Source organism: Adiantum capillus-veneris, chromosome 21 (genome assembly GCF_014529385.1).
Source record: "Adiantum capillus-veneris isolate H3 chromosome 21, ASM1452938v2, whole genome shotgun sequence".
Taxonomy (NCBI): domain Eukaryota; kingdom Viridiplantae; phylum Streptophyta; class Polypodiopsida; order Polypodiales; family Pteridaceae; genus Adiantum; species Adiantum capillus-veneris.
The window spans coordinates 41,166,250-41,183,724 of record NC_140951.1 but is presented as its reverse complement, the minus strand read 5'-3'; the positions used below and the strand labels follow the sequence as shown (position 1 = coordinate 41,183,724).

At 46.5% G+C, this 17,475-nt stretch overlaps 1 protein-coding gene across 2 annotated transcripts in view; it reads right to left on the bottom strand.

The window, feature by feature from the left end:
• Positions 1-17,475, bottom strand: part of LOC147430839 (Phosphatidylinositol 3- and 4-kinase family protein) — a 71,854-nt gene that overhangs the window by 36,840 nt on the left and 17,539 nt on the right. The window contains exons 9-20 of one of the 2 annotated variants that reach the window (XM_086493379.1): positions 17,054-17,268; positions 16,790-16,948; positions 16,532-16,708; positions 15,922-16,446; positions 15,234-15,596; positions 14,911-15,122; positions 8,095-8,290; positions 7,886-8,016; positions 7,652-7,808; positions 7,297-7,563; positions 7,142-7,219; positions 6,948-6,995 (exon numbers count right to left, since the gene is read on the bottom strand). In XM_086493379.1, coding sequence (XP_086349505.1) covers positions 6,948-6,995; positions 7,142-7,219; positions 7,297-7,563; positions 7,652-7,808; positions 7,886-8,016; positions 8,095-8,290; positions 14,911-15,122; positions 15,234-15,596; positions 15,922-16,446; positions 16,532-16,708; positions 16,790-16,948; positions 17,054-17,268 — 2,528 coding nt within the window. The remainder of the gene's footprint in view (positions 1-6,947; positions 6,996-7,141; positions 7,220-7,296; positions 7,564-7,651; positions 7,809-7,885; positions 8,017-8,094; positions 8,291-14,910; positions 15,123-15,233; positions 15,597-15,921; positions 16,447-16,531; positions 16,709-16,789; positions 16,949-17,053; positions 17,269-17,475) is intronic. The other variant, XM_086493380.1, reaches the window with a different exon arrangement.

Sequence of the window (17,475 nt, the reverse complement as noted above, 5' to 3'; positions counted from 1 at the left end):
TGATCCAGTGACCCAACTTGCTGAGACGGAACAGGAGGTTGCAGAAAGGCTAAAAACCTCGGGTTCTGCATTACTTGTGTGAACATAGCCACAGCAGTAGCCAACTGGGTCCTGAATATATCATCATCCGTCTGTGGTGGTCTTGAGGACTCGCCCACTTCATGTGTCAGTTGACCCTGTGAAGAGGAAACCTCTTCAGTCACATCATCTGGTCTGTCAGCCATAATTACAATTCCCTGTGTCAGGTCTATGATCCCCTGTGTCTTCAAGCCCAAAACTGACCAAGGCTCACTTCTATGGGAAAAAGTGATTTAATCCCGTCGATGGAACCATGTAACCGGCCTGTTCAATCCAAAAAGGGTGGTAGACTTTACTTTAAACCTTGATTTAGCTTTCACCCATTATTAGTCGTCTATTATACCTGCGCTGTAGTGACACAAGAGAGGGGAATGGGATACAGATGCTAGAATGCACCTGTATGAGAAGACCGACACCAGATTGGCCCCTAACTTAGGCGCCCCTTTCGGTATTTCTTTATTGTTCAAAAGAGGGAATAAATGTTGTGGATCCCTACAAGCTGCCCCGCACAAACTTGGCTGAATTTCAACTGTTCCGGCCTGATTTCGGTAGCATAACTGTACTAGGACCCTTCACAGTCAGTATTCCCACGCATTGACTGACTTTCCCGACGCATACCGGCACTTTGCAAAACCTGGCGAGAATCTGCAGCACACTGAATTCTCTGTTTTCAGCCCTGAAAATGCGCCAGATCGCCTGTACAACGGTCCTCTTGCGTCCCCGAACCTCCTGGGGGTATTAGGGTCCGTTTAGGGCGAAAACCATAAACCTGCAAAAATACACAGCAGGCTGTAATTTACTGTTTCAGGCTCCGATTCGCGTGCCGGTCGCATCCGTAGCAAGTCCTCGAGCTCCCGCACCTGTAGGGCTACTTGCCCTTTGAATCGGACGAGATTTCTGGCGTGAAACCTCTCCGAATTCACCTGTACCTGCGGGGGGATTAGCCGCTAGCTAATCCAGTACCTGTACAAGAGGCTCTTGCCTCGGCAATCGCGCATGAACCCACACAACTGTACATTGGTCAAATGAAGAGCCCACTAGTGGGGCATAACATACTGCCAAAGGGGAGAGAGAGGGCAGTGCGTAGCGTGCAGGGCATCACTCCTGGCACCGCACTGTGCATAAGAGGGAAAGCAAGCACTCCATAGCTCTTAACCTGTGACCAATTCTGAAAATCAGCCTCCTCTCTCATTTTAGGCGCCCCCTCTCTGGCCAAGAGTAGCAGAATGCTCACAAAGTGCCACATGGCACATTTTCCGACTTTGGGCATTCCCGGCTAAAAATATCTCAATTGGTGCGTCAGTTGACTTTGCAGCAGAGCAAGAAAATGTTCCCTTTGTCATTCCAGAGGTAATGACGTCAATACATTTCCAGGTCCCAAAATAGCAGTTCCCTAAATTTTAGAAGATGTTGCCATTGTATCTTTCTAGGTCATCCGACCCTCTTTGTACACTACGGCCACATCCAAAACTGAAATGTAGCCTCTGTAGCAAAGGATTCCACTTTGGCTAGTCAATGACCCCACTTGGCTAACCATAGTCCTTGTCCAACCTTAGTGCTCTCTTGCCCTCAAGCCTGGACTCCCTCTGGACAGTTTCACACTAGCTATGCAATGCAGGGCAGTTAGATTTCCCGAGGGGTGTTTCCAAAAAGTGAAAGTAAATAGATAATAAGAGAGAAATCAACAAAAAGGATAGATAGAAGTCACACGCTGGTGACACTGCACACTCCAAGAACTTGGCAAGCTTTCAAGAAAATTTTTGCCCGAAGTTATATGGTTTCTAATATCTTCCTTCGGAGTGCAATTTCTAGCAGAGTGGGGTATCCTGAAATGTTTACCACGGAAACCCTAGCACATTACAGCTTGTAGTTGTTAGACGTCTCTCAGCAGGTGTCTCTTGTTGATAACCTTGGAGGTCCAATGTGATTGCTATGTCTTGGGACTACCATCGCTGCCAGAGGAACACTGTCTGTCCAAGAGCTGATGGACCATACTAGGGTCGGCTACGACCTTGTGGAAGGAACCTAGCCCTAATTTTGGGTGCAGGTTTCAAGATGGAAAGTCAGTCGACTTTTCGAGCTCTACTGATGTGGAGATTGCTTTTTAAGTTTGAGTTCTATTTGGAACTTGTTTGGTGATCCTGTTTGGAATTTGTTTGAAATGGATGGTATCTGTTTTGCACATGTTTTGGTGCCGATTTAAAATGTTTGACTCTGGTTTTAATACTGGTTTCATTGATTGGTGATTTTACTCTCGGGTACAATAGTGAGAAATGTTGTTTTGGTATTGTTTGAACCTCGAAACGACGCAGACAGAATGTTTGGAGAGCGTTTCTTTGTATGCTTGAAAACCTCGGAACGATGCAGACGGGATGTCTGGGGAGCGTTTCGTTGTATGCTAGAAACCCTCCGAACGACGCAAACGGGATGTCTGGGGAGCGTTTGGTTGTATGCTTGAACCTTTAAGCGATGCACGCTGCGGTCTGGGGAGCGTTTGGTTGTACAATCCTCTCAGCTCATGGCCAGGAGCTTTCAGGTTATTTGCGGGGGGGATGACGAGGTAGTCGTTGAGTAGCTTCATACCGCAGACCGTTTGTCTCAGGGGAGTGCTCAACGGCGTTTTTCGTTGTGTCTTGTAACATGCATATGTGAGCATTTGTGTTGCATTGCCATGTGCCAACCACTGAATATTCCTAATTAAATGAGATTGCCTAAGTATGTAATTTTAGTGCATCAAGACACCCGTGGAAGATCAGTACGTTCTTGGTGTGATGGCTAATTTTACTACGCTGCAATATCAAGAGTTCCGATCTGGACGAAAGGAGAAGCCAACTCCTTGATCAAAAGAGTCAAAAGGAGAAGCCAACTCCTTAACAAAAAAAGCAAACGGATTGTCTCTCGGAATTTTCCTCGAAAATTTTTGAGCTAACTTGAGTTGTTTTGCAGATATGCTGTAATTGCGGACAATTACTCTCTTTCAAGAAGGGAGAATGTCACAAATTGTTGACGTGTCAAGCCATTGAAGAATGAACCGACTTCCAGATCCCGGCCGAGGGGCCTAAACCCTAGAACAAGAATTGCGTGGGGAACTCTTCACGTGGCACAGCTATAAGGAATCCCTGATTTCACATTGTCATGCTGACGTGGCAGATGTACGGATTTCCACAATTTCCGCTGACAGAGCTGATGTGGCAATTGTACGGATTTCCACGTTTTACGCCGATGACGTGGCAACTATACGGATTTCCGCAAAACGCGCTGGTAGCTTTTTGCACTTTTTGACCAATTGCTTTTGAGTTTAAAGCTTTTCATGCAAACTGCTTTTAATGGCCAAGGGCCTTAAAATATGAGGCTAGGGCTCATTCTCTAACACACTTCTGGGAGAAGGTGCAGCGCATGGAGTACCGGCTTGTACTGTGTTGATGCAATATAAAGAAATACCCAAAGTAGTGCCAAAATTTGGGGCCAATACTCACTGGGATGGAATTCCGCCACGCGTGTCGTGTGTCGTCTCTCTCTTTCGGTTCAGTTGTTATTAAGTGCTAAAAGTATGTTCATTCTGTTCTTTTCTATTGGCGCATGGTGCGCAGTCTTGTGACATAGTTAACATTGAAAACCGTGTTTCAATCATTCAATTTAGCTGTCACAAATTGCTGACGTGTCAAGCCACTGAAGAACGGAGCCGACTTGCAGATCCCGGCCGAGGGGCATAAACCCTAAGAAGCAGAAGCAGTAGAAGAAGAAGAAGAAGCGGAAGAAGTTCCCACCAACTTATGGGGCCCCGTCCGATCGGCCGCAAGTGACATGAAGGCATTAAAATAAAGGACCAGTGCACACACAATTGATAACGTGGCACTTGCTGTACGGACATCCCGCAAAACGGGCTGAGAACGCGGCATCCTGTACGGAATTCCGGGTTTTACGATAGCCTGCTAACGTGGCAAAGCTGTATGGATTTCCGCGTTTTACATTGACTGCCGACGTGGCAAAGCTGTACGGATTTCAGCTCTTGCGCTGGCAGCTTTTGAGCATCTGTTTTTAAGCCAGTTGCTTTTGAGTTTCAAGCTTTTCATGTAAACTGCTTTTCAAGGCCAAGGGCCTTTAAATAAGTATACAGGGCTCAGTCTCTGGCACGCTTCGGTGAGAAGGTGCAGAGCGAGAGTACCTGCATTGTACTGAGTTCAAGTAATATAAAGAAATACGGAAAGGGGTGCCAAGGTTTGGGGCCAATACTCTCTAGGGTGGAATTCCGCCACTCTATGTCGCATGTGCTCTCTCTTTCTTTCAGTTCAATTGTTATTGAAGTATTTAAAGCCTGTTCAGTCTGTTCTTTTGCCCGTCTTGTGACAGTGGTATCAGAGCTTCAGGCGTGTGCTTTTCTGAAAGCATACATGTAACCAGCTTGGACACTCCAAGCAAGAAATCAATAGCAACACATGAACAGAAACTTCATAATCACTGAACTTCAATGGAGAGAGAGAGAGAGAGTCGACACGGCCCGGCGGAGTTCCATGCCCAAAGGTATCAGCCCCAAAGACTGGCACCCCTTTTGGCATTTCTTTTTATATTAATCTTTGACCAGATCCCGCGGGTGCTCGCTCTCAGATTCTGCGTCCAGATGCTCTGAGAAGTGAGCCCCCTTTGGTCACTTATAAAGATTACAAGGGTTGCTAAAAGCAGAGCCAGCATTAAACTCAAAAGCAATGAATTCCAAAAACAATTGCTTCCCAAAATCTGCCAGCAAAAAGCACCAGCGCAATTTGCGGAAATCCGTACAATCAAGCCACGTCAACAGCCAACGCGTTTTGCAACAGTCCATATGGCTGCCAACGTAAATCGCGACCGTCTGTAGAGCAGCCACATCAGCAGATTCTTACGCACTTTTTTTCAAAGCCTAGTCCCCTCAACAGTTGTCCATAAGTTGGAACAACTTGATAAAGTCCTACCACGTCATCAGTTTGTGACAATACCAGTCCCACCAAAGAGCAGACAGAGCAAATCGGCGCTTTCGCTCTGTCTTACAGGGCATAAGCCATAAAGATCACTTGCAAGAGAAGGATCCAAGATTTCTTTCAAGCTGCAGTTTTTCTCGGAGGCAGTGCCATGTAGTGGCTAAAGTTTTTAGCTACCAAGCCATACACTCCAAGGACTTGGCAAGCTTTCAAGAAAATTTTTGCCCCAAGTTATATGGTTTCTGGCAGCTTTTTGGTAGAGTGGGGTATCCTGAAATGCTTCCCATGGAAACCCTAGCAGATTACAACTTGCAGTCTTTAGACGTCTCTCAGCAAGTGTCTCTTGTTGCTAACCTTGGAGGTCCAGTGTGATTGCTATGTCTTGGGACTACCATCGCCGCCAGAGGAACACTGTCTGTCCAAGAGCTGATGGACCATGTTGTGGTCGCCTACGACCCTAATTTTGGTGCAGGTTTTGAGATGGAAAGTCAGGCGACTTTCGAGCTCGACTGATATCGAGATTGCTTTTTAAGTTTGAATTTTGTCTGAGAATTTGTTTGAGAACTTGTTTGGTGATCCTGTTTGGAATTTGTTTGAAATGGATGGTATCTGTTTTGAGCCTATCTTGATGCCGATTCGAACTGTCTGACTCGGGTTTTGATATTGGTTTCAATGATTGGTAATTTTTACTCCCACATGGAGTAGTGAGAAATGATGTTTGAGAATGCTTGTTCATACTCATGGCACGGACCTTTGTGGTTATTTGCGGGGGGAGTATTGAATGATTGAAAAGTGTTGTTTTTACTCATGGCCCAAACCGGGATGGTTATTTACAAGGGGAGTATTAAGAAGTTTGAGCTGGGAGTTACTCTCAAGACCTCCAAACGACGCAAGCTGCGGTCTGGAAGGCGTTTGATTGTAAAAGGCCTCTATATCTCCCGGCCCGGACCTTTTTAGGTTATGCGGGAGGAGTGATGAGGTAGACAAAGGCGCCTCCGGTCCGCCCCAAGATCTCTATAGGCTTCTTCACCTTCTTCAGCATAGATACCACCCGCATATCCTGACGCCATTAGGGTTCCAAAGGATTTTATTGAGTCATCTTCTTTAGCAACGCTACCACCTGCATCTCTTGGACCCATTAGGGTACCTGGGAACTCTGTTGTGTCATCATGCAGTTTTAATAGTGACGATGTTCCTTATTGTGCATATGGCACAATTTGAAGAGAATTTTCCCCCTCTTGGATCACAAAAGAATGTATATGTTAGGAGATCTGAAAGAATTTCTTTGAAAACCAAGAAATAGACTTGGTCATTCATTGTCTACTTATAGACAGTTTTGAGATCACACCTCTGAGGTGACGGCTTTTGTACATTTTTTCTTGAGGCCATGGCCTTGAGATGTTTATTTTAATAGAAGATTTTCTCTTTGGGCGCGGGGGGGGGGGGGGGGGGGAGAGAGAGAGCTTTTAGGTGGGAAAAAGAAAGAGAGAGAGAGAGAGAAGTGAACTGCCTTTGAGATGCATCGCACGGGCCTTGCCTACGATCAAAGTCATAGTTTTGTAAGACTGAACAAAAAAGCAGAGTTACTTGAATCTTCTTCTTTCTGTGAAGCAGCTTATAGCCCTCGAAACTGGCAGGAAACTTACAATGCTCATCTGTACTACAATCTCCCTTTCTAATCACTTAAATAACATATTTTTCCTTGTGCTTGCTCTTTCCTATCCTAATTTCGTTATGCTAGGCTGATAAGACTACACTTAACAAAAGAAAAATTGACGATAAGAACAGCCAATAGATGCAGCCACAATACATGTAATTTGCTTCAACAGAGAATACATAATGCTTGTCTGCTTCTTTTCCAATGCTGGCAATGATAGAATATAATCTAACTGAAAAAACAAGCTCTTTGAATTTCACCTGGATCTGTTCTTTCCCAACATCTTCATTGGATAGAGGCTCCTCGCCCTGAAATGCCCTCAGAAAACATAAAAAATGACAATCTTAGATCTATTGACCTGCATCAAGTAAGGCCTTTCGATGAAAAGGCTATATATTAGAATGTACAAAGCTGGCAAGGGCTCAAGAAAATTGAATGGGTGCACTGAGTCGACCTGAAGCTGCCAGATTAATATATGAGCAAAGAGATAGCTCCTCTGTGCAGCCGTTATCAAATATTGTTCAAATAAGCCCTGCAAGATAATCTTGTGATTAGAAAATAGTGCCAAAAATTATAGTACTAGTTCTAAGCATGTAAAAAGGGGCTTACACCATCATCATAACGAAGACTCTGCACTAATTGAGGCATAAAAAAGGTGACACTCTCAGGAGGGTACGACTCCAAGACACGGAGGACAAAAGCCATGATTCGTGGATGTCCTTTGTAGGCAGGGGTTAAGAACTCCAATGCACTAGTGATGGAACAGGGAGCCCAGTGTGCCAATCGTTGCAATATTGATGAATTCTCTTCTGCAGCCTTAGGAGTGACAAAATAGGGGAGGGCCTCTGGGATATCATAAATGTCACCAATGTGCTCCTGCTAGCATTCTCAAAGGCATTTACTGTCAATAAAATATAGAATTAACCAAACAGTCTTGAAAATCTATGTCAGAAACGCAAAATACCTGCACCAACGATGTTACTTCGGCCCTTAAAGACCCTACTGCTGGAAATCTTGCTGCAAGAGCAAATGCAATGTGGGGATCAACAGACCAAGCTGTTCTAACAAAGTCTATCCAACGATCAGAACTGATACGCAGACGAGCTGGTTGACTGTCTCTGCTTCCGAATGAAAAACAAGCTTATTATCAACATTCCAGTTCAAAAACTCTAGATATACTTTTGAATAGGCATAATACCTGAGAGGATTTGCCCAGGTATGGAGCCTCTCTGCTTCATGCTGGCAAAGCATTAACAGTAGCTGCTTGCGCTTCTCTTTTCCAGCCACATAATTATCCCCTCTACCCCAAACTGGATGTGAAGTATCAATCTACAAGACCAAAAATTTGGTAAGTCCTTGGAAACCTCGTACAAGTTGTAGCTGTGTTGCTGTGTTATCAGTGCTGACCTGCGAGCAGCTGCTATTGATTTCCCTTTCCAGCATATACAACTTGCCAGATGGCTCCATAACTGGCACATTCTCTGACCGTTCCAAGCTGACTTGCTGAGCAAAAGTGGAAACAGTTTGGGCCTCACCTTGTGCAAACGCTTCTGAATTGCAATCATACCATGCCGGATAGGATGAAAACCACGCTAGAGCCGCACTGTATTACCAAAACAAAAACAACTATTTAGATTTTCATTCCAGTTCAACAATGCTAGATATGCTTCGAATACGAACTCCCCTAAAATTCTAAAACCGCCCTCAAAATGTGAACTCTAAATACCAAACAAGATCACTTCAAAAAGAGAAAATAAAGGAGTTAAACCTTAATGTATCCATCCTCTCTGCAGAGACTTTCCAACATTTTCAAGCCACAATAATTCAACTACTTGCAGTTCATTTTCTGAACATACAGTTGTCTTGATAAGGGGAGTGTAAGAAATATGCATCTCTAAGCAGTTGTATTAATTCAGTTGGACTCCAAAAAAGGGGAGTGTAAAAATAAGCATCTCTAAGCAGTTATATTAATTCAGTTGGACTCAAAAAAACGTGCTTGCTTATTCTTCTAGATCTGCAATCTTCAGCCTTAAGGAGGTGATGCAATTGCGTTTTTGTCTCTCATGAGGATGTGTGTTTCCATGGTACCCTGCTTGGAAAGGCAATGCAGACCTATGGCAGGTTGTCACCACAGAATTTCTGTTTTTGCTGGTAAAGAGATGTACGCTGTATCTACGTTTTTTACTAAAGAGAAGACTGATATTATGGGCCTCATACCTTGGATGGTCCGGATCTTCAGCTGTCGGGGCCTTTGAAGCAGTGTAGTCCTGCATCAGACTATAGATCTGATCCCAGGGAGGTTCTTGTGCTGTGTCCCTCAGCCTCGGAAAGACCTTGACCCCTCTGTACACACTCTGCAAGGTGAGGTCTGGAGTCTCATGCCTCGTGACACCAATAGCGATACGGTGGTTCGGCTTTAACAGGAGGATGAATTGCAAGAATGGTGGGCCGAAGTCTAGACTCTATATCCGAGTAATTGTTATCTTTGGGAGATGACGAGAGAATGTCTACTTGGCTCCAGATGGTGACGCTTGGCAAGCGGTGGAGATGTGTTGTGGATCCAACACGAACTAGTCATCTTGTCCGGTTACTCTCCAATGTACATACCCTCATGGAAGTTGTTCTACACATGGTTTATCAAGTAGATCTACCTTGTCCCCCATGTTAGTTGACTAGTTGAACCGTGCTTACAGACCACGAGGTGTGGGGATTGCCTCACAGACGAGGTCTTCTAGCCGGAGGGGGCCTTATACCTCTTGGACGAACTGTAGACAATACGTCTGGACACATGAGGGACTTTATACACAGAGGATTGAGATTCTTTTGGATCTTATAAATAGGCAAGACAATAAGATCTTTGATCTGCACGTGGTATGGAAGGACATGTTTGGATGCATTACTCAATTGGCTTGATGCCGAGGTAGAGCATGATCATGGTATTTGCAAGCGACGCAGTAGTTCAACGCACATGGCTTGGTGATAGAGCATTACCCGCAGTTCTGGTATGACCTTGACTCTCCTTCCATCCACCTGTTCAATGCACATGGCTTGAACGTAGAGCACTTACCACGATTCTAGTATGACCTTGACTCCCCTTCCATCTACCTCTCACAAAGTAAGAGGAGCCGGATCTCAGACATGATCTCTAGCATTCAGGAAACACAGATCACACCTACACAGCCTCTTCCCCTGAAAATGTTTTACTAGATCAGTTCTTAACTATTGCAAGATAGAACTGGCTCACTGCTGCTGCGAACCCCCCTAGCCTGCCATCGCCATCGCTTGCCCTCTCGCGCACTGCTCTCTCCTCGCCCACCCCTGCACGCTGCCGTTACCCCCTCCCCCTGCGCCACATTGCCCCCCTGCGTGCTCGCTAACCAGCCCCCTCACGCTGCCCTTCCCGCCGACCCCTCCCTCTCCCTTCGCGCTGCTCCCCCCTGCCCGCCTGTCCTCAGCCCGTCCCTCCCCTTGCTGTGTGTGGCCCTGCTGGCTGCTATCCCCCTCGCAGCCCTCCTGCCCGCCCCCCTCCTCCTCGTTTCGTACAGTGACAACCCCCCTCCCCCCCCCCCCCCCCCCCCCCCCCCAATTTATCCGCAAGATTATTGGCACTCGACCCAGCCGTGGAGAGGTTTGGGATTTACTCCAGGCCCGACTCCTCTCCAATGTAAGCAAGATCACCGATGTCCAAATCCTCGGGAGAGGGTACTATCAGATAGAGTTCGAGTCTCCAGAGATGACGGCCAAGGTGATATCGATGAGCCCGCTCGGTATCCGAGCAGCTCGAGCCTACTTCAGACGATGGCATCATGGTTTCGACCCAACTACAGATGTGCTTGAGGAGGCCGACTTGGCTATCTCGGTTTGCTTCCTAGGCCCGAGGAGAGAGTACCTCTTCTCCCAAGGATTGGTTCCATGTTTGGGACAATTCTGGGGTCTCCGCGCACAACAGCTTCAGTTGTGGCCAAGGCCGTAGGTTTTACCTACTGTGCAGGTGGTTGTTCGAGAGACACTCTCCCTCCCGAAGGTGATACTACTACCTCGTGTGAGTGGGGGTTGGATCAGACAGAGTGGAATATTCATGTCTCCCAAATCAGTGCTTCATTTGCAGACAAATGGGCCATTTAGCAAAGGCCTGTCCTCGTAGGAGATCTCGACCCACAGCACATACGCACCCTCCCAAGGTTGAGCATGCCCAACAGCCAAAGACTCGGGACACACAGGCTGGTACCTCGACAGAGGCCGGCGATCAGACAACTGACAGTTGGTAGCAGATGTCTGGCCGCCGCCGACAGGTACGGGCTCGCCACACTGCTCCCCCTGGTGGCCAACCTCCTGCAGCTCAGCAGCATTGGATTCCAACGGGGAACCGTTTTGACCCCCTTCAGCAGGAGGAAGCTCCCTCCACTTCAGCTCCGCCGCCTTCCCCTCCTCCCTCAGACGCTGCCGCTCCACCTCCTCCACCTTCACCCCCACCTCCCGCTCCTCCTCTCTCCCCAGTGGGGCCCTCAACTCCATCTCTCGACCCCTCCCTCACTCCTCCTCAGACACAGGGGACTGGACACACGTCTGCAGCGAGGCGTTCTCTTGGTAGTGCTTTCGCTACGAGCCGCGTGGCTCGGGAGGGACAGCCCCATCTGAGGCCGCCACTTCCAGTTCAGACTTCACCTTTTGCAGCAATCCCTCGAGGTTTGACTAGCGTTGACATTCGTAGACGATGGGACTTCTTCGACTACAGCTTCACACGAGTCTAGGTGATTCTTCTCTCGACCTGGACGAGGCTTGCTTTCGAGTCCATGTCCTCTTCCTAGCAGCTCGAGGCATTGAGGCTCTGGATACAGCGGTAGGTTTCTCCTTTCCGCTGTGCGGCACGGATCCTATAGAATGGACCCTGCACACGGTTCTTGACTGGCTCCAGATCCAGGCCACTGAGTTCTCACACCATACAGGGACCTAGGGGTGACAGATCTGGTACAGACACTTTGGCCTTTAGCCAAGTTCAACGTGACACCGCCGGATACAGTAGGTTGTAGGCACATTGTGGTGCATTTTTTTGCTGACACTCAGAGCCCTCCTTGCTATGTATTTGTACATGAGGATTCTTGGACAGAGGATGTAGCCCTACGGGCTTCACGCTCGGCCTGGGATTGGGTGGGACAGTCACTCTAGACGCGCTTGTCTAGAGGTCGCTCGGATGCGGATTACTCCCCATCCAAACAGGCCTCAAAGATAGCGAGGTGGTTTGCTGTTGCAGCATCTGTTTTCTCTCACTGGCCCCATGAGGATCGTCTCATGGAATGTGTAGGGATTAGGAGGGCCCCAGTTTCAGCGTCAGAGGGGTCGGTTGCCTCGGGAGCTTTAGCGATGCCTTATGGGTGGTGAGATTGATATTCTTATGCTACAGGAGCATAAGAAGGGATTAGGAGGGCCCCAATTTCAGCGTCAGAGGGGTCGGTTGCCTCGGGAGCTTTAGCGATGCCTTATGGGTGGTGAGATTGATATTCTTATGCTACAGGAGCATCATTTGTGTGAGAGCCGCATTAGACGATGTGGTCAGATTTTGTGTGGTCGCTATGAGACGTTTTGTTTGGACCTAGAGGTATCCAGGGAGGTGTATGTATGACTATTGCGGATTCTTTATATGCACCCAATGTGGCAAGTGCACGAGCAGAGTTTTAGTCTCATTTTGTTGAGTCTCTGCCGCATGCAAAGCAACGGGGTGTTGGAGGGGACTTCAACATGTTAGAGGACCCCAATGATGTGTTGGAGGGGACTTCAACATGCTGGAGGACCCCTCAGACAGGATAGGAGGTTGTCATGCTACGTTGCATGGGAATGATCTAGCAACTTGGGAGCGGCTATGTATGACTATGAGGGTTTTTGATGTTTGGCAGAAATCAAGTTTTGTGAGACCTAGATTTCCAAGGTGTTTGTTTTTTGGCAGCCCTAGCCCCTTATAAATTGCTCCCCCCTCACCCCTTTCCTTCACAAATCCAGCAAGCCTCAAGGCTCTCCCTCTCCCTTGCTCTCAAGCTCTACCCTCAAGCTCTCAAGCTCTCTCCCCCTTGCTCTCAAGCTCTACCCTCAAGGCTCAAGCTCCCAAGGACCCAAGCTCTCTCCCTTGAGCTTGCCCTCAAGGCTCCAAGCTCTCTCCCCCTTGATCTCAAGAAGTGAAGCCTCTCTCTCAAGCTTTCTATCTCAAGCTCTCACGGAGTCAAGCCTCTCTCAAGCCCTCTCTCTCTCAAGCTCTTCTCTCAAGGATCGAGCTCTCTCTCTCTCTCGGATAATTCATGGCCTCTTCTTCTCGTACAACCCCGTCCGTTCAGGGCGGGCAACAATCAAAAGGCGAAGGAATGGTCATGGTGGGTGAAGTGACCTCGGAGGGCACCTTGTCGGCTGTGGGAGGTTCTCGTGCATAAGCATGCAAACTATGCTCTTACACGCGGAAAGGGGGGCATGATAAAGTGAGGACAAACCATGAAGCCAAGCCCGCACGCAAAGGAATCGACCCAAAGACCCTCATTTTCCCTTCTTCTTCTCTACCCGGTGCCGGTGCCGGTGCCGGTGCCGGTGCCAGTGCTAGTGGATCTTCATCAGGTCCGATTCGTCCCCAAAGGACCCTTGCCACCTCTTAGGACCCAAACAAGAAGGAAAAGGTGGATACTGCCGCAGCCCAATTCTACTACCACGACCATATCCCATTTGTCGCGGCTCGGTAAGCTTTATCGATCTTCTCTCTCATTTCTTCAGTTATCGTCGTTTCCGCCACTGTGATCTCTAAAGTTTAAACTATAAATAATCATACTAACCTCTTCTATGTGTTGTCGAAATAGATCGGAATATTGGAAAGTTATGGTGCAACGGATAGGAGAGTACGGCACCAGCTATGTGCCGCCATCTTCAGAAGCTCTCCGAACCACTTTGCTCGATCAAGAGAAGACGATCGTGGAGCAAGCAACACTCAATATTCAACGGCTTTGGGCAAAACATGGCGTTTCCCTCATTGCCAACGGGTGGAGCGATATAAGGAAGAGATCTATCCATGGCCTCGTCGCATACTCGAGTGGAGAGATATACTTTGTGCACTCTCATGATGCCACCGAGAGTGGCAACTCCGCCAATGTCCTTGCTACAGAGTCGATAGCCGCCATAGAAACGTTCGGTGAGCAACATGCGATGGCCTTTGTCACAGATGGGGAGGCATCAAGCAGGGCAGCAGTAACTATTGTAGAGGGCCACTATCCGCATGTGACTGTGTGCTTTTGCATGGCACACTGCTTGAACAACCTTCTAAAAGACATCGGCAAGCTAGAATGGATCGCTCCGGTCATTGCTTATGCAGTGAAGATTGTTACTTTCATCAACAATCACAACTTGACTTGGAGCAAGTACCTCAAGAGGTCGGGCGGCAAAGTGCTTCTAAAGTATTCAGACACCTGCTTTGCATTCAACTTTCTTCTTGTGTGCAGGCTTTCTGAATGTTAAAATGCGGTCCGACAAGTCTTCATCAGTGATGAGTTCACCACCTCCCCCTATGCAAAGACAGTTGCAGGGATTTTGTGCAAGGAGAAGGCAGAGGATCTTGAGTTCTAGAAGGAGCTCAAGAGTCTAAACGCACAGGTAAAACCGGTGGTTCATTTGCTTCGAGTTGTGGATGGCACGGACCCTTGCATTGGCAAGGTTTATAAGGCAATGGACCGCATGATTGAGCAGCTTGAGCTAGATGCAAAGCGATACGAGGAAATCCATGCGCTTTGCAACTCGAGGTGGAATTCATATGCCTCTCCTTTACACACGGGGCAACGTACATGGTGGATCCAAAGTTCCAAGGTGCAGGACAAGAGACAGATAGAGAACTCATGAACCAATTTACAGAGATCTTAAACAAGATGGTTCTAGAGAGAGATGGGCGACGCATTGTCAGAGATCAGTTGACACAATACACAGAGATGCGTGTTGCTTAAAGAATCAAAAAGCTTTCAACTTTGTCGGATAAGTGGCTCCTCCAACAACATCACGCACTAACAGTACCCTCAAACAAAACTAGAACATCTAGGCATGCCATGAGATATAGCTTATTAGAGTGAATGTGATGCCTCAATCATGATCCAATTGCCTTAGTTTCCAGCAATAGTTATGAATTTCCATAAAGAAACAGAATTAACAGTCTCCATGATTGGAACTACACAAGAAAAGTTGATGTAAAGAAAACATGAAACTCCTTACCAATAGATACGATCCTCAAGTAGCCAGACGTCCACACCCTTTGCTTGACGCGTTTGCAGTTGGCATGCACAAAAACTTAATCCCAGTACCATCAGAGAGAAAAAAGTACCAGTCGCAGCAGGATGAGATGAAAAGTGGTTAGGTCTCTTTAATGACCCTTGGAGCAAGCGCCCAATCAAAAAAAGCTGATCCAGACTATCATGTCTCACAACCTACACAAAAAGCAGAAAGACGGTCAGTATTATCATAAATGCTTTTGACAGTCACAGCAATTTTTTCACAGATGCCTGCATGCTCTTGGAATAAATTCAAGTAAGTTTTACCTCAAATCGATCAAAAAAGAAGCCTAACCATATGCGATGAGCTTTTATCCCTTCCACGGGATCTCTATCTCCGGAAGAGACAGGCTCCCCTGGTGACAAATGCGGCCTTAACTTCCCATTTGGCCCTGAGCTGCCAGGCCCTGAAGCAAATAAGCCACGGCCAGTTTCTATGCTCCATAACCATGCATCTACAAGCTCTGCTAACAGAAGGGAGCTCAAATGAGGTGCAGCTGATACAAGCCAAGTCCAGATAAACACTCCAGTCCCCATGGCTTCAGGTGAACATATATAAGCTGGACACCAACACAAGAGACGGACAAGCTGTGAAATCCCTTCCATCATTTCCCCATTTTTGCAGAGTTCCTGCATAAACACACACAAATCTACCTGAGTAAATAAAGTTGCCGTTTTAGTGCTTTATTTAGAGTGTTGACACTCATAGAAATAACCCATAACCCCTGCTCCCATTTTCACATGCTTAGCCATGAACACACAAACTCCTGGCATAGACCTATGCTTTTCAAATGCCTCCAGCTAACTCTACACGGCACTGTATAAAACATGCCCAGCCATAAACACACAAACTCCTAACATAGGTATGCTTTACAAACACACTCTACCAAGTACTGTATGATATATGCTCTACCCCAAATCTACTTAAGAGCAGTCATACAAGCAAGGACAATACCAACTCTGAAACAATAAAGGCTGCCGATCTTAAGCAAGTCTCTCGAAAAGCTTCTGTATCTATAGTTGCTCCGCGTTCTATCAATGAAATGAACTGTTGCAGAAGCTGCAAGAAGCTTGCAATTAGTCTCTCTTTCAATTTATTTTTTGCAGAGAGAATCTTCTCAGACTTCCTCTCCTTGAAACTGTTAGACCTTGAGCCTTCAAGTAATAATCCGGCTGTGGTATCAGGCAAGTGTCCCTGACCAAAGGTTAAACCACCGATATTAATGTGTATATAGCTCGATTTCACATTTGCGCTCACTATTCCATTGGAAAGCACTTCCAGATTTCCCAAATTTGTCAGATGTTCTCTGGCTCCTGTTGCAGCTGCTGCTGCTGCAGACACTGCAGGAACTGTCACAGACAAAATACTGTTGCCAAACCCGTCAGTCCTTGCCGGTTCCAATTTGATGTCTGACAGTATTGGAAGAAGATCACTTGTGTAAGACCCTTTTGACCAAGAATTAGCAACGCGGATTCGTTCCTAAATTGTTGCATAATAAGAGTATCAGGTATTGGCAAATATATTCAAAAAGAACTAGCCTGACTTCAGCGTTTTATAAAATTACCTGCAAAAGCCCTTGTGTGGTGCATGGAGCTACTGCAAGAGAGTGGGTGACCCACACACAAAATTGATTTCTGATAAGAGACTGCATGGAGCTCACCCTTACTGGATCTAAAGATGGTTGAGGTTGAGTTTGAACTAGACCAAACAAAGCATCCACACACAATGGATGCCATAAAACCTATAGATAACAGTTTACACAGTCTTAAGTTGTGTCCAATTCTTGCAGCCATAAGAAATCTTCAATATACCAACATAAAACCTGTCGATATTTGGATTTGATCTGGTTCAGGAACTTGCAAGATAAATCACACACCCTCTCATCTCTGTGTTTCAACTTCGATATCAAAAAACAGGTATGAGTGACAATCACCATATCTTTTTCCACCGCTGCCACTCCACTAACAATAAGCCTTTCAGCCTTGCACCCGAAAGAATGATACTAATTAGCTTTTCAGGATGTTAACATAGCTATTGTTCTTGACAACCTGGGACAGAACTTGCAAAACAGTTTTAAAAGACATACCAACCAAACCAAGGAGGCATCAAATGCCCTGTGGACAATAGCCATCAAACACTGATGAATGGATGGTGGCAAATTGGGCTTCTCCAGGTACTCAAAAACACAAGAAAAAGCACTTCTTTTCTCCCCATTTCTCTTGACTTTTAAGATACCTCCATTGCAATTGAAACGAAGAATCTCCAAAAATGCAACAGCCAGTAGAAAAGTGGCTTTGACACCTGTTCAAGCACTCACATTCTAATTCCATAAGATGTAGCCTTTAGAATGTTAATTTTTGCCCCACAAGACCAACACACCTTCAACTTATCACAAGAAAATAGTCTAACAATCTCACCACAGCTATTCAAGACACAGTAGCATTTAAGAAAACAATAAAACGCCTGTCCAAAGTCTTATGTTATCCAAGGTCGGTAGCCCTCTACTCG